This window comes from Rhinopithecus bieti, unplaced genomic scaffold (genome assembly GCF_001698545.2).
Source record: "Rhinopithecus bieti isolate Rb0 unplaced genomic scaffold, ASM169854v2 scaffold_10354, whole genome shotgun sequence".
NCBI classification, from domain to species: Eukaryota; Metazoa; Chordata; class Mammalia; order Primates; family Cercopithecidae; genus Rhinopithecus; species Rhinopithecus bieti.
The window spans coordinates 1,274,462-1,296,271 of NW_016806491.1; the positions used below are offsets into that span (position 1 = coordinate 1,274,462).

Here is a 21,810-nt window from a genome sequence, read left to right on the forward strand (position 1 = left end):
AAAAAAAAAAAAAAAACTTTTTGCATCAATTTCTGCTGTTCAAAATGACTGAAGTATTTTTAAATATTTCAGAAACACTTCCTCAAAAATTTTCAAGATGGTAGCTTTCAGATGTTCCCTCAGTCCCAGCGTTACTCAGATAAATAAATCTCGTGAGAACTTACTACCCACCACAAGCTTTCTGGGGCATGCAGTGTCTTTTCTTTCTTTTTTTTTTTTTTAAAGGCACAGAGACTCATCATTTTTATTCGGATAACCAATGGTCTCCAAATTATATTGAAAAACAAATCCTAATTAATATCACTCTTGTAAAGAAGTTGAGCACACTTTTCACAAATGATTTATGTAAAAGAGAAGAAAATACACATAATTTTACATAATATCTTAAACTCTTTAATTCCCTACCACACACATTTTGTCTTTTGTTTTCTTTCAGTTTTCTACAATTTCAAACTTGTACCTGTGTTTAATACTGCTTTAGTGTGCTAAAGACATTAACTGATTGCTTTTCTAAATCTAAGGATTATATAGTTTTAGTATAAATATATATTACATATTTTCATAAAATTTTGACAAAACCAAATAAGTAAGCCTTGTTTTAAGTCCATGCTCCTGCCACTGTTTACAAAATCTGATTTAATGATCAAAAAATTCTTGGTTGTCACTCTTCTGTTATAACAATCTTCCTTCTGAACTGCCACCCAGTTTTTACATAATAATAACAAGCAATAGACAAACCAAAGAAATTATGTTAATCTTAGTTCTTCCTCTTGCAGTGTCTTTTCTTCTTACACCCAGTGCTCAGAAATACGCACTCCTCAACCAATGTTCACTGAACTCAACTGCTAAAATTGTAACAGTTAAAATATCAACACAACTCTTAATAAATAAACATTCCTTTGGGAAACTGTGGGAGATCAAAACACTTTTAAGTTTATACAAGTATTCATAAACATAAAATATTCTAGTTTATCCTAATGCCCTAGCTCTTATGAGTGTTATAGAGACAATTAAAAAGGGAAAATTCCTTGAGTAGTTCACATAATGTGGAGAATTTGTTAAAACTGAAAGGCAGTCCAAAATTTTTAAAAGGCATACTAAATATTAGCTATACTCACTATTACATGGTATATAGCAACTTAGTAATTCACAGTACCACATAATAATTTTACTTTAAAAGCAGGTCCCATATTAAGGCCTGCTTTTAAAATTACCACTAAAAAGAAAATATTCTCAATTTGTATATTTAAACCATTAACTTAGATAATATCTTTTAAAGTCTATAAATTTAACATAGCCAAGAGTTGGTATTTGAGAAAAAGGTTTCAGTACAGGGCATGAACAATGGAAAATTATAAAGTCGTGTAGTAAAAATGTTCCATAAAACAAAGATATCTCAAGCAGGTCCACCTATACCTCTAGTTTAGGTTAGAAACTAATTCCGCATTTTAAGAATCGTATAATTTTAAACTTTGCACTACGTCAGCCTAACCTTTTAAAAAAAATGAGTCAGGGCCAGGTGCAGTGCCTCAAGCCTGTAATCCCAGTGCTTTAAGAGGTTGAGGTGGGAGGACTGCTTGAGTCCAGGAATTCGAGTGGTATGATTACACCACTGCACTCCAGCCTGGGAAACAGAGCAAGAACCTGCCCATTAAAAAACAAAACAAAAATGGGCAGGTGTGGTGTCTCATACCTGAAATCCCAACACTTTGGGAGGCCAAAACAGGAAGATTACTTGAGCCCAGGAGTTTGAGACCAGCCTGGAAGATATAGTGAGCCCCTGTCTCTACTATGTAAAAAAGTAAGAAGTTTTTTTAAAAAGAGGTTTTCTTATGTGTACCCGAAGCAAAGTAGTAAGTATATCTTTTCTTCTCCAGGCTGTACAAGAGATGACTATAATCACAATTAAAACTCATCTTAGGATCATGGTCCACCCACGAAGCTACTTTAAACTTTGATGATTCCAAGCAAGGAAGCAATATTTGCTTATTCAAAAGTACTGTAACAATTTAAAAATACCAACACACGTTGTGTCTTAAAAAGACACTGGCAGGCCAGGTGTGGTGGCTCATGCCTGTAATCCCTTAGGAGGCCAAGGTGGGTGCATCACCTGAGGTCAGGAGTTTGAGACCAGCCTGGCCAACATGGTGAAATGCCGTCTCTACTGAAAATACAAAAATTAGCTGGGCATGGTGCCACACACCTGTAATCCCAGCTACTCGGGAGGCTGAGGCAAGACAATCACTTGAACCTGGGAGGCAGAGGTTGCAGTGAGCCGAGATCGTGTTACTATACTTCAGCCTAGGCAACAGAGCGAGACTCTGTCTTTAAAAAAAAAAAGAAAGATACTGGCTTCAAATATACAATCTGGTAGAGGAATAATATACGATTAGAGAACAAGTTTACCACCCTATACCACAAAACACTCTCATAGGTGTCAATTCTGAATACAAGGTTTGAAATCTCTTAAACTTTTAAAAATACAGACAACATGTAAGGCTTATAAAAAGGTTTATTAAAATATTTTATTAAAATGATGCCATGTATCCTCCAGGTAGTTTAAGAAATGGTATCACTACTGTGAAGGTGAGTGGTTGCGGGGGCAAGAAAAGAAATGGCATCACATACCAGCTCCTGTAATATCATAATCCCATCGAGTACGGATTTGCAAAAATTTTCACTTCAGATATGAGGTAATATGTTTTCTCCACACCCTGTCCTCACTTATCAGGTAAAAAGAATTTGACTCCTTTAAGATTAAGAAACAAGCACGCCTTCATTAAAAGAGATTAAAAGAAAAAAATCATCACATCTTCTTGATTTATAAGCGGTCCCTAAGTCTTCCTTCTATTCTACTGCATTTACAAACTGTTCTTCTTGAAGTTTCAGTTTAAAGTCCTCTCTGATTCTTTCCAGTAACTCTGGTTTAAAAATAACATCCAGTGCTGTCATTGCCAGGGCTTTGGCCGTCCGCAAAGCGTAGAACTGAGCTTCCTGTGACCCTAAAAGGTAGAGAAAATAAAATACCTTCTTACTTATTTAAACTGTATTTAATTTCACAGGTTAGCTATCCGTATCTCACCTGGCTCTCCAACTGCCCACCACAGTGCAGTATTCACTGAGGTGATGTTATGTAGTGAAATAGTAGGTTAAACAGAAAGGCAGCTACTACAGAAGAGTGTGCGTGCCAAAACGGTCACATACAACAACACTTACCAGCAGCTTCAGTGTACTGTTCAGTGTGATTCAAGGCATTAGATCCAATGTGAAAATATGGATGAATTCCAGGAACCACAAAAGTAACATTTCCAAAATCTGTAGATCCTTGGAACACACAAAGGAAAAAAACTCTATTTAAGTATATGTGGTTAAGTATTCTTGAGTTATGAAGTCACAGTCCCTGTTAGAAGAGACCCAGAGAAGTGAGCTTCTTGGAGAGTTGTCCATATGCTCGTGCTTTCACGGGCTCACCTTCCACTGAGTCCGCCACACACTCCCCTGCATCAGTCACATCTCTCATGAAGGTCACTGCAAACCTGTCCTTGCCTGGTCTTAAGGCTTTTACCGGCCCTCTTAGCCAGCACTCCACACTGTCACTTACTCCCTTTCTTCTCTTCTGTGACACAGCACTTGCATGGCTTCCCTTCTGCCTCTCTGACGGCCCCTTCTTCTGTCTCTCTTGGGGATACAGCCCCCTCTACCTGACGATGAAATATTAGTTACGGGAGACTCCATTCCAGGCCCCTTTCTCTTCTCACTGCATATTCTTTCTCAAGATTTTGTCCATATGTATTGCTTCAAATAATCACCAACTCAAATCTCTTCCCAGTCTCTTCTAAATTCTATGCTCATACATCCAGTTGCCAGCCTGGTATCTTCTCTTGGATGTCTTCAAGGTAGATCAAACTTACCATATCTAAAGTCAAACTCATGATCTTTCTCCTCTTCTACCTCCACCCCACCTATCAACAGTATCTGCCAAGTATCTCAGAATCCTAATGCTCTTTGCATCACCATCACCAACACCTGTCTCCAGTTTATGCAATCATTATCTCTTGTCTGAACTAAAAGTTTTCTAATTGGTCTAGCAGCATCTACTCTATTTGCTGATTTTTTTTTTCAATCTTCGTTTACCTTTCCAACCTGATCTCATACCACGTTCCCACTATCCTTTATGCCCCAGCCACTCTAGACACTCACTATGCTCTCCCCGTCACAGAACCCTTGCACATGCTATCCCTGCATCATCCCTGTAACTCTTACTTAACCTTCAAATTCCATCTTAAGCATCATTTTCTCAGCAAAGCTTTACTTACTTCACCTCCCCATAAAGTGAAATTCCTCTAGGACAGGCTCTCACAGAGATGTATTGCTGTCCTTTACAGTACTTTTTAATTTTCCATGTATTGGATGATTTGGTTCATGCTTATCTCAGAAACTAGATTATGAGGCTGTATACGGCAAGAAATAGTATTTGAAATGACTGTGTATCTAACCTCTCACAGGATTGACACACAGACACTTGCTGAAGAAATCACAGTAAAAACAAAACCTTATGTTCACTCAATGGATATTTACTGAATGTTTATTACATGTCAAACACCAGGCAGGCAAAGTGAGACTACACAGTGAGTGGTAAGAGAACAAAGGAATATGTAACAAAGAGTAGCTAACATTTATCTGGAATACTCCATTCCAAACACAATCCTCAGTGCTTTGTATGTATTCTCATTAACATTTAGAACAGTTTCCATTTTAAATATGAAGAAACCAAGGCTTATGGGTATTAAGTAACATGCCGATAGTCTCACAGCTGCTAGTTATGTGGCAAATGCAGACGGAGGCCAGACTTTGAGGCACAGTAGCCTCTATAAAAGTACTGCTTCAGAAAATATTCACTAAGCACTTAACTGTGCCAGAAACGGCTCCAGACACTGAGGATGCACAGTGATGGGACATCAGTGAACAGGATGGAAAAAGCCTCTCTGGTGTTTAAAGAGTCTGAACAGTCTGAGTGTGAAAACAAAACAAAACAAAACAAAATAGGATGGACAAAAAAAAAGCCTGTTGCATATTTTAAGATGTTACTTGTGGAGCTAGACCCTAGAGCCCACAAATCATACCAAAATCACAGCCACTTTATCCTACTGATTTATCCATTATATAAAACCCAAACCCGGGGTACAGCTGTCCGTGTGTCTTTCCTTCTTCAGCTAGACTGCAGAAACCTGCTAGGGTAAAAGAACAGAACCATGAAGACTGCCTTAACAACAAATTCATAATCTTCAATGCTGAGGTGAGCTCTCAGGCTGTCCAGAAACAAAAGAAAACATGAAACTCTGATGTCCCTGGCCAACTCCTCTCAGTGGCAATTCTCTCTCAATCCCTCAGCCCTACCAGCTCAATGCTCACTGTGCGCTACTTCCTAAAGGGAAAGTCTCTGAACTCCCTGAACTTCTTCTTAAACATTACATCTACTTCTCAAGTATCTTCCCTTAAAAACTATTTTCGTGGCCAGGCACGGTGGCTCACGCCTGTAATCCCAGCACTTTGGGAGGCCGAGGAGGGCAGATCACGAGGTCAGGAGATCGAGACTATCCCGGCTAACACAGTTAAACTGCGTCTCTACTAAAAATAAAAAAAATAAAAAAAATAAAATTAGCCGGGCGTGGTGGCGGGTGCCTGTAGTCCCAGCTACTCGGGAGGTTGAGGCAGGAGAATGGTGTGAACCTGGGAGGCAAAGCTTGTAGTGAGCTGAGATCCGGCCACTGCACTCCAGCCTGGGTGACAGAGTGAGACTCCGTCTCAAAAAAAAAAAAAACCAAAAAACAAAAAAACTATTTTCTTTTCCATATTTCCCTCAAGCTTGTATCCACTCTATTTTCTTGAAAGCTAACTCTCTTGAAAAGAATGGTCTTCCTTTGCTACTTCCACTATCTCACCAGTCAATGCTCTGGGTAGAGAAGTGAGACCCAGCATCTGGTACCACTGGTCTTGTACCATTTTCTTCCAGACAATTTGTGAATTTCTAATTACTAGAATCCAGCGGACACTAGACCATACTCATCCTATTTAGTTTCTACAGCACCTGACATGTTTACGCCTCCTTCTCTTCGGTAAGTTTTGTTCTCCCTTGGCTTCCATGACTCTCCTTCTCCTCTCTCCTGATTGTCTGGCTTTCACTCTGTTGACTGTTGACTACCAATGTCTGATCTCTGGGAATCTTTTTCCTTTATGTATTTGGGCAACCTCGTCGACATCTTCTATTACCTTTCATATATGGACAACTCCTAAATCTCCAAACTAGACATCTTTTTGGGTTCTAAATTTAACAGGTACTGAACAGCTCCACTTAGAAATACTATAAGCACCTCAAGTTTAACATACTAGTTTATAACAACCCCCTCTTACCCTAACCTGCTCTTTCTCTTGAACTCCTTATCTTAATGAGAAACAATGACACCCCATTTCACCACCAAGTCCTTTTGGGCCTACTTCATCAACATCTATTTTTAAAACAGAAGATACATCTCTAACTTGCAAATGTGTTAGTAATAATATGCTTTTAAAAGGAAAAAAAACTAGCATAACCCCAAATATGCTTATTTCAATTCTAGTTGTCTGTTGCTCCTCAGAAACTGAAAATGCCCCAGATAACTAAGTACTTAGTAACCTGCTTATAGCGATGACTAAGAATGAATTAAAATTCTATATCCCACCTTAGCCACTTACTTAACAATTAAAACTAAAGAAACTTAAACACTAGAAAATACTTAGAATATAGACAAAAATGTAGGTTGACTATTTCTAAAATCAAGTCGGCTCGTTTGACATTCTACACTCACTCAAGAGCCCATTGGTTTCTTTCCCCTAATCATAAAGTTTGTGAAAATATTAAAAATGTCAGCAGTACCTCCCTACCTCCCAAACCATTAAATAAAACCAATTTAACCAAAGATGGTATTTCTCTTCCTCAAATAGCTCAATATATTAAAAAAAGAACTTAATTACCTGAAGGGCCATTCAACATTGTATCTTCTGAAATGAATTCTATTCCTAGTTTTCTTCCATTTTCCATATAGGCTTTCCATAGGCTTTTATTGGGAAGGACATTGTAATAATCATGTGCTCCACTTTTAATTTCCACCTAATAAAAAATTGCAAAACAAACTTTGAAATAAAAAACTCAAATTCACTATCTAATTTTCAAACCAGTGATTGCTCTCTAATAGGAAGAGGTTTTAAGAGAAGATACTTTCCCTTCCAGATATAAACACTCTCAAATCTCTTGCCTTAAAAAAGAAAAAAGAAAAGAAAAAAAGATGTATTTTCTATAACGAGAGTTCCTAAGCCTCTATCTCCTTTATATTATATAAACACTAAACCCCACAATGTCACCAAGCTCTGTACTAGCTAGTGAGTGTCAACTTTAGTCACCTAGATAGGGTGTGAGGAGGGCCCAGAAATGTTTATTAATTTTTAATTATTTTATTTTTGAGATGGAGTCTCACTCTGTTGCCCAGGCTGGAGTACAGTGGTGCGATCTCAGTTCACCGCAATCTCTGCCTCCCAGGTTCAAGTGATTCTCCTGCCTTAGCCTCCCAAGTAGCTGGGATTACAGGCACCAGCCACCAAGCCCAGTTCATTGTTTTTGTACTTTAGTAGAGATGGGGTTTCGCCATGTTGGCCAGGCTGGTCTCGAACTTCTGACTTCAGGTGATCTGCCCGCCTCGGCCTCCCAAAGTGCTGGGATTACAGGTGTGAGCCACTGCGACCAACCTAATTTTTATTTTAACCAGCACCCTCCAAGACATTCTGACATAGGTGACCCAAAAACCACACTCTGAGGAACACTGCTCTAGGATTCAGTCTCCAAAAAAAAGAAATTAAGCTTTACTAATATTCAATATGCAAACTGACACTGACATCACTGCCTGGTGTGAGAGGTAGAAAAGCACTCTGAGGGAAACGGAGAAGACTTGCAATGAGGAAGGGTTGACAACAGTCCTCATTTATTAATTTCAGAATATAAAGATACGGAAGCAGCTTTTATGTGCCCAGTTAAGTGGATTTACAGATTCAGTTTTGATTAAATGAAAATTGGCAATATTCCCTCAAACTAAAGATAACACCAATATTAGCAAAAGCCAATCATAAATAGCAAAGATGACATTTCTTTTATTCTTAGCAACATCTATGGTAGAAACTATGACAACTGAATCAGACCTTACAAGCCAGCCAAAACGTAAGAAATTACTAAAAGATTATTTAAAATATAGATTCAGGGCAGGCAAGGTGCCTCACACCTGCAATCCCAGAACTTTGGGAGGTCAAAGCAGGGGGATCACTTGAACCCAGGAGTTTTGAGACCAGTCTGGGCAACATAGGGAGATCCTATCTCTACAAAAAACTTTAAAAATAAATTAATTAAATTAAATACAGATTCAAATCCAGTAACAACAAACCTTACCATAAGGGAATACTGTATGCCTTGAGATATTGCCTAATGATAATAGTTCACATGCATATGTATTTCACAAATAAATATTTATAATTATAAATAAATAAGGGAATAAATATTTAGTTTTTACTGTCCTAGGCTATGGACACTTCATAGTTTTCATTCACTAAATCTATACCCATCTTCTCTAGTCGCAAATGAGAATACATCTTTGCTCCTACATCTGTCCACATGTTTATCTATTCACTACAACACAACATAAGCTTTTATATTCTTATCTTTGCTGACTATATTCCCTAAGAACTGCCAGTCTCTGTCCTTCCCATGCATATCTGAAAGTACGATCACCCTTCAAAACTCAATTCAGGTCTGCAGTCTTCCACAAAACCTTGCTCCAAGGTTAACCGCCCCAGACCACTCTTTCCCACCTCTGATCCTCATGACGCATTCCATACTACTTTCAGGACACGTAACATGCTTTCTGAGAATTACTGCTACTATGAGATACTGCTACTACATGAATTAATCATACACCTCTAGACTAATAAGAACAGAAAAAAATAAGGTAATATAAATGAAGGCTGGGCTCTAAAACCTTCAGAAACATTATCTCATTTAATTCTCACAAGAACCCAAAGATAGACTGTTATTATCTCCATTTTTCAAGCAAGAAAATGGAGGGCCAAAGACACTAAACATTTCTAAAGGTTATAGAATCAGCTAGGCTGAGAGTTATGGGTCAAGATCCTGTTTCTCCAACTAGACCTAAACAGGCTCCCTCCAGGGCAAGATTCTTATCTTGTATAATTCTAAAACTCACTCCACTTTACGCAGTACATGATTGGTATTTAAATACTGCTAACTTTAGGTTCAAAACCAGCTGGCGTGGTGGCTCACACCTGTATCCCAGCACTTTGGGAGGCTGAGGCGGGTGGATCACGAGGTCAGGAGTTCGAGACCAGCCTGGTCAACATGGTGAAACCTCATCTCTACTAAAGATACAAAAAAATAGCTGGGTGTGGAGGCACGTGCCTGTAATCCCAGCTACTCAGGAGGCTGAGGCAGGAGAATTGCTTGAACCTGCAAGGCAGAGGTTGCAGTGAGCCGAGATCATACCACTGCACTCCAGCCTGGGCCGGGGTGAGACTCCATCTGAAAAAAAAAAAAAATTAGCTGGGTGTGGTGGCACGCGCCTATAGTCCCAGCTACTTGGGAGGCTGCAGCATGAGAATCGCTTGAACCCAGGAGGTAGAGGTTGTGCTGAGCCAAAATCGCACCATTGCACTCCAGCCTGGGCAACAGAGCAAGACTCTGTCTCAAAAACAAACAAACAAACAAAAACAAATGAATAAAACCTCTTAACTAACTTACGTGTCTATTTTATCTTCCATTCCAGCAAGCCATAGTATTTATATCACTACTATATACATCCTAACTTCAAAAATAGCTTTCACTGGCTGGGCGAGGTGTTTCATGCCTATAATCCCAGTACTTTAGAAGGCCGAGGTGGGTGGATCGCTTGAGCTCAGGAGTTTGAGACCAGCCTGGGCAACATGGTGAGACCCTGTCTCCACAAAAAGATACCAAAAATGAGCCAGGTGTGGTGGTGCATGCTTGTAGTCCCAGCTACTCAGCGGGCTGAGGTGGGAGGCAGAGGTGAGAGAATTGCTTGAGCCTGGAAGGCAGAGGTTGTAGTGAGCCAAGATCGTGCCACCACACTCCAGCCTGGGCAACACAGCAAGACCTTGCTCCCCTCCAAAAAAAAAAGTTTTGCTGATTTTGCCACAAAGTTTCCTTTATAGAAACTACATAGAGCAATTCTAAAAGTATAACTGCCAATAAGGAAGAATATTAACTTGTAAAAAGTCAGGGATTCTAGCACAGAAGTATCAGAATTATTCTAATTACTATATAAGTAAGATGACCTGTCACCTTCCCTGTTGCAGGCACTGAGGAGTGAAACATGTAAAAATTAAAGACTTTCACATTAACTATTCAGCCAACAAATTCTGCATATTCAACATGTCACCAAATAAGAGAGTCAAGTTAGGTTTCAATCTAACAGCACTAGCCCACATATATACCTCTGATTGTAACTTAGATTAAGTTTTAAAAGTTCTTACTGTGCACCCTGAAGCCAAAGCTGCAGCTCTGAAGCAATCTTCTGCCTTTTTGGTCAAAACTTGAAGTTCTTTCATTGAAGGTGCACGGAAGTAATAGATTAATTCAGAATAAGAGGGAATGATATTGGGTTTTACACCACCATTTTTTATTATACCTATAAAAAGAACCAAATTACTAGAATTAAGCTTGGTGACCATTTATTTAAGCTTAAATACGCTCATTAAGTTTTTCAGTCAATATGTTCATAAAGAAAAATAATTTAAACTCACTAGCTCCACCAATATACCAATCAAAGATTTTGATATGTTGTACAACTGAAATTTCTGTACATAGGGTGATATTTTTTGGCTGGTAAGAAAAAAATAATTACCCATATGTACTTCATTCAAAGGAATTTATATAATGTTAAGAAATTATGTTACAGACTATAATGAAACTTAAAAATTATATAACCACACACACACAAAAACGTAGTAACATCTTAAGCTTTCTGGAAAAGATTTTACCATACCTCCACAACGGTATGAGGTTCTATAATTACCCTCCTACCTCAGGAATCCCATAAACATTTTAAATGGCATTTAGCTCTAGAAAAATAATTTTCATGCCAAGAAAAAAACCAATGCAGGTCAAAGATCACTAAGTATTATCAACTGTCAAAACAAATGCATTTATTTGGAATTATAAAGAATTAAGATTTATTCATTTGAAGTAATAACTAAAATAGATACGAAAAATCCAATGTCATATGACCTACTTTAAAAAAATATTTCTACACATTCCTGTTTGTTCCTTTTAAAGAAACTAAGACAGGAAAACTGGTAAAAGTACAATTACAAATTGACTTCAGGCTACAGCAAAATCAGGTAAAGAATAGATATTAAAATATAACAATTTCCTAAATCATAAAGAAACAAATTAAAAAACAAAAGTGTGCCTTCAAGATAGTACTTTATGACTGTATTTATATTATGGTGACATATGTATAATTTTAAAAGACACTATTCAGAACCAGGCTTAGTGGCTCACACCTATAAACCCAGTACTTTGGGAGGCTGAGGTGGGCAGATCACTTGAGGCCAGGAGTTTGAGACCAGCCTGGCCAACATAGCAAGACCCCATCTCTGCAAAAAATACAAATATCAGCTGGATGTGGTGGTGCTCGCCTGCCTGTAATCCCAGCTATCTGGGAGGCTGAAGCGGGAGGATCACTTGAACCCAGGAAGCTGAAGTTGCAGTGAGCCGAGATTGCACCACTGCACTCCAGCCTGGGCAATAAAGCAAGACTGTCTCAAAAACAAAAAAACACCCAAAAAAAGATATTACTCAGGACTAACGGCACTTAAATAAAACTAGCAGTTACTATACATTTTTTTAATTGAGGAAGTAACAAAATTTGGTTATCATTAAGAAATAATGAGGACAATTGGAAAATCAAGATCCAATTTTCAAACACCCACTGAAAGAACACAGTTCCTTACATAAAACCTTTGATACTCAAAGATGACATTCCATTTATGTACAATAATCAAAACTGTCTTTCTACCCATATATAGACAAACATCTTAGTATCCTGTCACACTAATTTCTGAAAATATGCTTAAAAATCAGAATATTCATATGAAGTACAAAAATATTTCCAAATTTAAAAAAATTGAATATTAAATAATTATACTGCACTGAACTCTATTAAGCACCATATATTATAGAAGGTATTTGACATTCATACCATGAACTCTCCAGGTTGGTTTCATTTGCTGTCTGAACACAGACAGATTGTTATAGGCCAGCACAGCAGCATCTAATGCATTTAATCCTTCCCAGGGATAAGCAGCAGAATGAGATGCTTTTCCATAGTATTTCACAGTCACACTAGGAAATAAAAAATCATTTGAAATTACTTTTCTTATTATTGCTAAAGTAGTCAGAATTACCCAACTACTATTCAAAATTAATTCACATTGCTGGACTTTTGATTTGCAAGTTATCTATAGTAGTAACACTATAATTTATTTATGTTAGATATAGTTTATTATTAGGTAACATAGTGCTTGACACAAAGAAAGCATTCCCAAAAAAGAGAGAAAAAGAGAACAGATTAAATGTATACACAATTTAATTCAAACAAACATGCAATATGGTATCAAGTGCTGAAATTACAAAAAAAAAAAAAAAAATGGATCCTGTATGTTTGTACACAGCATTGTGATGATTCTGTATCAAAAGTCTGCAAAAAATCAGAAATTCTGTCTGAAGAGGTGGAAGGTCAGGAAAGACAGAAAGGAGTTACTATTTGAAGTGGGTTAAGACAACCTCTGAAAATCAGATTATATTCAATGTTATCACAAGATACCCTAGTATTAAAGCAGTTGTTCCTGACCAATATCCGATATTTTATTAATGTTCCAAAATGCCTATATCACTAATATTTAACATTTTTATAAATTGTTACTCCACTTACAAAGAGTTCTCACACCAGTCTAACTGCTCTAATACAATAAAAAAAAAAATTAGAGAAAGGATTGTGTGTTGAATAGTTACTTATAAAGCTCTGTGATTGACTTGCCTAGATAACACTTTTTAAGCCTGATTAACAGTACCCACATTTAGATGATTAAAAAACCAATCTGGACTTATTTTAATGGGTTAGATTCAGGAGTCCTTAGAATGTTTGTGATATTTCTTAACTGATTCCAGACATTTTATTAGCAGGACAAAATCAAGTAAAATATCAAACATATATTAGATTTCAGGATCCTGTATTGTTATTTCCTTGATATATATCTTATCACCATGACCTTGAAATGAATTTTTTTTTTGGATACTCATCTCGCTCTGTCACCCCAGCTGGAGTGCAGTGGCGCGATCACAGCTCACTGCAGTCTCAACCTTCCGAGTTCAAGCAATCCTCCTCTGCCTCAGCCTCCCACAGATGAATAGCTGAGACCACAGGAGTGCTCCATGTCCAGTTAATTTTTTATTTTTTTGTAGAGACAGGGTCTCACTATGTTGCCCAGGCTGGTCATGAACTCCTGGGCTCAAGAGACTCTCCTGCCTTGACCTCCCTAAGTGCTGTGCTTACAGGTGTGAGCCACCTGGCCTGGCAAAACTGGAATTTTATCACAACTGGTGATAAACATTACAAAAACAAAAAGGATCATATGGAATTATTTTCAAGCATACTATTTAATTTTAAAAAGCCAGAACAATATATTGAATGGAATACTTGAGGAAAACCTTCTTTCACAATTTAATTTACACAGGATTCTATTTATGTCCCATAAGTACACCAAAAACACTCTGAAAAGAATACATACCTCTAGAAAAAGGATTGGATTTGGGAAAGGTGGTCAGTAGGATTGCTTTATCTTATTCACTAGAAATTTTTGGTCGGGCATGGTGGCTCATGCCTGTAATTCCAACACTTTGGGAGGCCATGGCGGGTGGCTCACTTGAGGTCAGGAGTTCAAGACCAGCCTGGCCAACATAGTGACCCTGTCTCTACTAAAAATACAAAAATTAGCTAGGTATGGTGGTGCTCACCTGTAATCCCAGCTCCATGGGAGGCTGAGGCAGGAGAATCCCTTGAACCCAGCAGCAGAGGTTGCAGTGAGCTGAGATTGCGCCACTGTACTCCAGCCTGGGTGACAAAGCGAGACTCTCTTGAAAAAAAAAAAAAGAATTTTTAAGAAAAGTGGATTAGTAATTAAAAAAAAAAAAAAAAGGAGTTCTTGATCTTGTTCTTTTTTTTTGAGGTGGAGTTTCACTTGTCGGGCAGCCAGGCTGCAGCCGACAGGAGTATCACTTGTCGGGCAGCCAGGCAGGAGTGCAGTGGCGCAATCTCGGCTCACTGCAACCTCTGCCTCCCTGGTTCAACCATTTCTCCTGCCTCAGCCTCCCGAGTAGCTGGGATTACAGGCGCCCACCACCATGCCCAGCTAATTTTTGTATTTTTAGTAGAGATGGGGTCTTGTCAAGTTGGCCAGGCTAGTCTCGTACTCCTAACCTCAGGTGATCCACCCGTCTCAGCCTCCCAAAGTGCTAGGATTACAGGTGTGAGCCACTGCACCTGACCTCTCTTTTCTATCTTAAAAGATGACCAAAGAAGGCCAGGTGTGATGACTCATGCCTGTAACCCCAGCACTATGGGAGGCTGAGGTGGGTGGATCACTTGAGGTTAGGAGTTCAAGACCAGCCTGGCCAACATGGTGAAACCCCATTTCTACTAATAAAGTATAAAAATCAGCTGGGCGTCGTGGTGCATGCCTGTAATCCCAGCTACTCGGGAGGCTGAGGAAGGAGAATCACTTGAACCTGGGGTGCAGAGGTTGCAGTGAACCAAGATGGCGCCACCGCACTCTAATCTGAGCAACTGAATGAGACTCAGTCTCAAAAAAAAAAAAAAAAAAAGAGAGAGAGAGAGATGATCAATGAGAAAGCTAAGAAGGGAGACACTAAGAGGAGGCCTGGGGTCAAGTGCACTAACTTCAGAACCAAGACCATGAAGCCTAACCCTAAGTCCCAGAAGGGTAATGAGCTGCAGAGCCTGCCTGTATATGCAGGCCCCTTCTAGCCAAAGGCAAGGGCAGAAATTTCTAATCCCCATTGTTTTCTAGAGATGGACTAGTTTACCACCATCCTTGAAACCAAAGTTCAAAGATTCCTCCTACTGTCACAGTACCAACTCCCAGTGATAAGAAGGAAGATATCCTAATAGTTAAAACGATTGAAAACAGGGCCTGGTAAGGTGCTAAGAGGTGGGATGCGTGGGTACAATCTAGAAGCACTGCTGTGATGGTTCTGCCATCACTCCTTAGGTATGAGCTACTTCTGAGGAAAACACATGGTTTTGCTGAAGCAGCTAAGCAGTGGCTCCTTGTGCCTGGACCATTAACTACTATTGCTGTGGGAAGTCAGGGACCCCGAAAGGAGGGACTGGCTGAAGCCACGGCAGAAGAACATAAATTGTGAAGATTTCATGGACACTTATTAGTTCCCCAAATTAATACTTTTATAATTTCTTACACCTGTCTTTATTGCAATCTCTGAACATAAATTGTGAAGATTTCATGGACACTCATCACTTCCCCAAACAATACCTTTGTGATTTCCTACACCTGTCTTTAATCTCTTAATCCCATCATCTTTGTAAGTTGAGGAGGATGAATGTCACCTCAGGACCCTGTGATGATTGCATTAACTGCACAAATTGTTTGTAGAGCATGTGTGTTTGAACAATATGAAATCTGGGCATCTTGAAAAAAGAATAGGATAACAGCAATATTCAGGTAACAACAGAGAGAAGAATTCTGGCCGCAGGTGAGCCAGATGGAACAGAGCTATATTTCTCTTCTTTCAAAGGCAAATAGGAAAAATATCGCTAAATTCTTTTTCTCAGCAAGGCACATCCCTGAGAAAGATAATGCGCCCTGAGGGTAGGTCTATAGATGGCCCCCTTAAGGTGGCTGCCTTTTACGGTCGAAGCCGAAGGGATAAAATAAGCCCCAGTCTCCTATAGCGCTCCCAGGATTATTAGGACGAGGAAATTCCTGCCTAATAAATTTTGGTCACACAGGTTGTCTGCTCTCAAACCCTGTTTCCTGATAAGATGTTATCAATGGGCCAGGCGCGGTGGCTCAAGCCTGTAATCCCAGCACTTTGGGAGGCCAAGACGGGTGGATCAGGAGGTCAGGAGATCGAGACCATCCTGGCTAACACGGTGAAACCCCGTCTCTACTAAAAAAAATACAAAAAACTAGCCAGGCGAGGTGGCGGGGGCCTGTAGTCCCAGCTACTCGGGAGGCTGAGGCAGGAGAATGGCGTAAACTGGAGAGGCGGAACTTGCAGTGAGCTGAGATCCGGCCACTGCACTCCAGCCTGGGCAACAGAGCGAGACTCCGTCTCAAAAAAAAAAAAGATATTATCAATGACAATGTGTGCCTGAAACTTCGTTAGCAAGTTTAATTTCACCCCATCCTGTGGTCCTGTGATCTCGCCCTGCCTCCACTTGCTTTGTGATATTTTATTACTTTGTGAAGTATGTGATCTCTGTGACCCACACCCTATTCATGCACTCCCTCCCCTTTTGAAAATCGCTAATAAAAACTTGCTGGTTTTACAGCTCGGAGAGTGGACACCCAGCTTTAAATTTCTCTCTCTTGTGCTCTTTCCCTTTATTTCTCAAACCATCCGAGACGCCTAGGAAATAGAAAAGAATCCATGATAAATATCGGGGTGAGGTTTTCCCCGATATACTATGGTTACTACTATGGTTGAAATTTCTGGTATAAAAAATCCAAACCACTTCAATGACGTGTGCTCCCAGGTACTAAAAAGTGAGTTCTTCAACATAAAGACAAATAAAAGGTTTCAGTACCAGACAAATCGGAAAAGCACAGAATGAGAAGTTCCACAAAAATCACAGCTACTCATGTTCCATATTCTCTCTCAGGACATAATTTATCCTCTTTGCAAAGAACTCAAATTAAAGCAAATAAAATGGAGAAGGGTGTTTTCTTTCCATATCTAATAGAACGATCTCTTGCAAATCTATTCAGTTGCAAAGACAACTTCATATCAAAGGATAGATGCTTTCCAGACACCAGACTATTGACAGTTCAAAAGAGAACTTAATTGTCAACATGTTTGTTATTCCTATGGTTTCTAAGTGCTACTACTTTAATACTCCAATTATGAACACCATAATGAATCTCAAAAGAGGCTTGCCAAATGTCACTCCATAGATCAAGACATCTTGTCACTGTCTTTCAATTTACTTCCTAAATGTACAAATGAGTCTTCATCTCTGGTTTAGACATAAAAGTATTCTACAGCCTGTGTTCCCCTAAGAAGTTTATCTTCAACTTGATTACTTACTCATGTTCAGCCATATCTGGTAGATAAGCAGCATTCTCTTGTGATGGATGGGCCATAAAAACAACATCAAGATTTGTAAAAGCCCCTGCTTCAATTAAATCAATTTTGCCACCACCATCTTCTTCTGCAGGGGTTCCCAGGACAATTACCTAGAAAGAAATACTCATGTCAGGGAAAAACAACAAAATCCTCATAGGAAAATATCAAACAGGTTCACCTGCATATGTATTCACAATCTACATTAAAGTCCTTATCCTATTAAGAGAGGTTTTGTTCTATGACACTTACGCAGTGGACATCAACAAATGGTGCTAAAGTAATCACAAAATGTACACTGTTATACCAACTTGGTGCAAAGTATGTACTAAAGACACTATAAAAAGCTTTTCCCAATTTTACAAGTCAACTAATGGTAAAGATTAAAAAAAAAATACTCTAAGTTTAGTTCCTCCAAATTTGTTAGGATTTGTTTCATAAAGCTTCCTCTCGACTAAGCCTTTTAGTGTATGTATATAATTATTCTTAAGTACTTTATAGGTCAGGAACTTTCTGGTAACTTACTACTTATCCTCACAACAACCCTGTGAGGTAGGTGGGCGATCTCTATCATCATTTTACAGGGGGTGTTTTTGAGGAATTGAGTGAAGTGTCTTGCCCCAGGTCACAGAGCAAGTCTTCAAGCAGAATTAGGATGAGATGTCCTGACCTTCTGGCCTCAACTCTGATTCTTTATTGGGCTACCTACTTTAAAACTCTTAACTCATTAATCCTTTATGAAGAACATTAAACAAGTCTTAATGCCATAGTTAGAAACAGCCAACTATTACACAAACTTACTAATTCGATTCCACCAGTTCAACCAGGCAGATTTATTGGTCACCAAACACCTAATTAAACAAAAGAGAACTTTACAGAATAAACATTTTACTTTGATATTTAAGTTTAACTTCTTCAAACAATTTTAAAAATCAAAATAAACAACTAATATATTTTCAAGATCATGTATAAGAACACAATGAAACAAGCTGGAAAAAAGTCTTGGCTTGGAAAGGAAATCAACTTAAATTCCATTTTCAGATAATTAAAAACTTAACCTTGCTAAAACTGAGAACAACCATTTGAAATTAGAAGTGTGGGCTGGGAGCGGTGACCCATGCCTGTAATCCTAGCACTTTGGGAGGCCAAGGCGGGCGGATTACCTGAGGTCCGGAGTTCGATACCAGCCTGGCCAACATGGCTAAATCCTGTCTCTACTAAAAAATGCAAAAATTAGTTGGGCGTGGTGGCACGCACCTGTAATCCCAGCTCAGGAGGCTGAGGCACGAGGACTGCTTGAACCCGGGAGGTGGAAGTTGCGGTGAGCCAAGATAGCACCACTGCACTTGGCCTGGACGACAGAATGAGACTGTCTCCAAAAAAAAAAAAAAAGTGTATTACAATTTCCCAAAGTCTAGCTTTTTTTGGCGGTTCTAGCAGTTCTACAGTGCTCAAACTCTGACATGAAGCTGCTCCTCTTTTTTTTTAATTTTTTTTTTAGAGGGAGTCTCGCTCTGTCGCCCAGGCTGGACTGCAGTGGCGCGATATTGGCTCACTGCAACCTCTGCCTCCTGGGTTCAAGCGATTCTCCTGCCTCATCCTCCCGAGTAGCTGGGATTACAGGCATGAGCCACCACGCCCAGTTATTTGTTGTTGTTGTTGTATTTTAGTAGAGACAGGGGTTTCACCATGGTGGCCAGGCGGGTCTCGAACTCCAGACCTCAACTGATCCGCCCGCAGCTCTTCATTCTTAACCCTTAACTCATTAAATACAATGTGCCTGTCGCTGACTACTCAGAACCTTTCAGAAACGTGGTTGAAGTGAAATCTTTCCAGTATTTTGTGACATGGCAAAGGATGCTCCCCCCAACCCAAACAAAAACCTAACAAATACAAAAACGAGCCCCAGAGACAGAAAAGAGAAGGCAGCTAAAGTGAAAAAGCCACAAAAGATGTAGTGTTAGGATAAAAGAGGAAGGTTACTGACACTGGGGAAAATGAGCTAAAGAGTATGAAAATAAAACATTTGTTTTCCCCTTAACCTGAATGACGATTGAATCTTAGCTCACAGTGTAGAATATACCATCTGGAAAAACAGAGTAACACAGGATTAAACTTGCCCTACGAAAAACATAAACGACATTTCCCCGTTTAAAAAGACGAGATATTTCTTAAAATCATAAGACAAAAAAAAATTAAGACTTAAGGATGTATTAAGCGTCTATGTATAATGCTCATTCACTTCCCCTTTATTTATATACTTCTAGGGGTTTGGTGGTTTAGTGACTGAAAATTCCTATTCAAATCCCAATGACTTGAATCACAACATTTCCCAGGACTGCCACAAAAGATTTGGAGACGAATAAAAAGGGGCCGTACGATTCCTTACAAAAAGTTATTTCCTCCTGAGATTGATGGCACAACCTTGTCAGCAAATTGCGGTGGCCTCTCAGTTACCAAAAATAACCCGTAACAAACACCAGGCTTGGGTGTAAGTTCTTTCCTAAGGGAACAACTCAGCAGAGTTGTTTACAATTAGAGAGGAGGAAACAATAACCTGCAAAGATGTTGCTAGGTCGGCAACGCGAATCGACTTTGACTGGGGGTTCAGCTCTGCTCCTGCGCTGAGGCGAGGCCCGCAGGTTTACCCCGGTCCCGCACACACCTGCCACGGGAGGAAGGGCACCCAGACGCGCGGGACGCACCAGGGTCCCGCCCTTCCCGGGCAGTCGGATGGGGTCCCGCACCCGGGGCCCACCTCACCTTCACGGGCGGAGGCGGCCTGGGGAGGCCCTCCAGGGCACCCCTCACGCCCAGCGCGGCCGCCGCCCCGACCTCGGCGATGAGGTTGTGGCCGCAGGCGTGGCCGATGCCAGGCAGCGCGTCGTACTCGCAGAGGAAGCCCAGGTGCAGCGGGCGTGGCGCGGCGCTCGGCGCCTGGGCCTCCGGCGGCTCCCACTGGGCGCGGAAGGCCGTGGGCAGCTGGTAATGCGGCTGCACTGCCCAGGAGGCGGCTGGCGGCTCCAGCTCGAAGAAGTGCGTCAGCACGCGGTGGGCATGGTGCTCCTCGTAGGCCAGCTCGGGCTGGCTCCAGATCGCGCGACTCAGGGCCCCCAGCCGCTCGGCCGCCTCGTCGATGCACTCCGCCGCGCGCAGCTTCAGTAGCTCCAGCTCGGAGCGGCCATCGCATGCGTCCCCTTCCACGGACCGCTCCCCTCCCGGCCTCATGCTGCTCGAGCCAGCTGCTCTCGGTGCCCTCTCGCTCCCTCGCTCGGCTGCAGGTAGCAACGGCCCGCGCACGCGCCCAGCGGCCTCCAAGACCCCGGCGGAGCACGCACGCCGGCCACACAGCTCCCGAGGCGCCGCCTCCAGTCCCGGGGCCGCCCCCGGCGCCCCGCGGGAAACGCTGGCGGCCGCTCGCATCCTGCCAGGCGCTCTCCTCCGCCGTGGGGTTTTGGGGGTGCTGTGGGGAAGGCGGGGCTCGGGACTCTACCACCTCCTTGGCTGCTCTGGCCTTCTGAGTTATGCTCTAAGATTATCGCTTACTTTTCCGTTGTTGCGTACTTCCCACAGCAGCAGAATGATAACGGTTTTATTAGTTAATAGCCATCAGAGACAGACCAAGTGGAACATAGTCCTCGGAAAAACGCCACTCTCTAGCATTAGTAATTAAAAACCTCACCAGGTTTGTATTTCCTGAAGGAGGCCGTCAGTGTCAATGCTGTACTAAGGACGGTACTATACGTTAAGTTTCGGTACTGCCCCCACTTTCTTCTTGAGGTTGTATTACTAAAAGCTGCAGCTACTCTCTACAGTTTTCTCATTAGTTACTGATGTCTGGAACAGCAGCTAGATTATGCAGTAAGCTCTTGGTATGTATTAGCTATTACATAATAATTTATTTGAATAGAGTAGAACTAAAAATTTGAAATGAGTTAAAACAAAACCAAAGAGTTAAAAGATTTATGGTAATAAATATTCATACTGTTTTGTTGATTTGGACAGTTGTCTTGAACAGCTTTGAAAGGGAACATATGACAGGTTTCGTTAATAATTTTAATTGATGCTGAACTCCACTAACATGCTATGTTCAGCTGGTGTTACATTATAACTGGGTTTTTTAATTACCCAATGAAAAAATTCAAGATGTGATGCCCTTGTTTTTCTCCAGAGTGAAGCACAAAGTCTGAAAAACTGTTGTTGATGATATGCCTATTAATAACACTGTAGATGTTTATATTCTGAGGTTTTCCACATATTAAAAGCTTCTATCAGCTCTTCATACCCTATCATCTTTCCTTAATTTGTCTCAA

The 21,810-nt window shown here is 40.5% G+C and overlaps 1 protein-coding gene across 1 annotated transcript; it reads right to left on the reverse strand.

Annotated features, from left to right (window-relative positions):
• Window positions 1–2,494: 2,494 nt before the first annotated feature.
• Window positions 2,495–21,256, reverse strand: PM20D2 (peptidase M20 domain containing 2). Its single transcript, XM_017876816.1, has 7 exons — window positions 20,261–21,256; window positions 17,462–17,610; window positions 12,315–12,457; window positions 10,585–10,739; window positions 7,012–7,147; window positions 3,217–3,324; window positions 2,495–3,002 (listed from the first exon to the last, which is right to left on the reverse strand). Exons 1-7 carry the CDS (start codon window positions 20,918–20,920, stop codon window positions 2,848–2,850), a joined length of 1,506 nt encoding a protein of 501 aa, XP_017732305.1. The 5' UTR covers window positions 20,921–21,256; the 3' UTR covers window positions 2,495–2,847.
• Window positions 21,257–21,810: the final 554 nt, after the last annotated feature.

What these genes read in the sequence shown, in the direction of transcription:
- PM20D2 (XM_017876816.1), bottom strand. Translation starts at nt 20,920, where the DNA reads ATGCGAGCGGCCGCCAGCGTTTCCCGCGGGGCGCCGGGGGCGGCCCCG. An exon ending in GGCCGCCTCCGCCCGTGAAG is followed by an intron (nt 17,611 to 20,260) that starts GTGAGGTGGGCC and finishes ATTTCTTTCTAG; the next exon opens with GTAATTGTCCTGGGAACCCC. An exon ending in ACAGTACACTGAAGCTGCTG is followed by an intron (nt 3,003 to 3,216) that starts GTAAGTGTTGTT and finishes TCTACCTTTTAG; the next exon opens with GGTCACAGGAAGCTCAGTTC.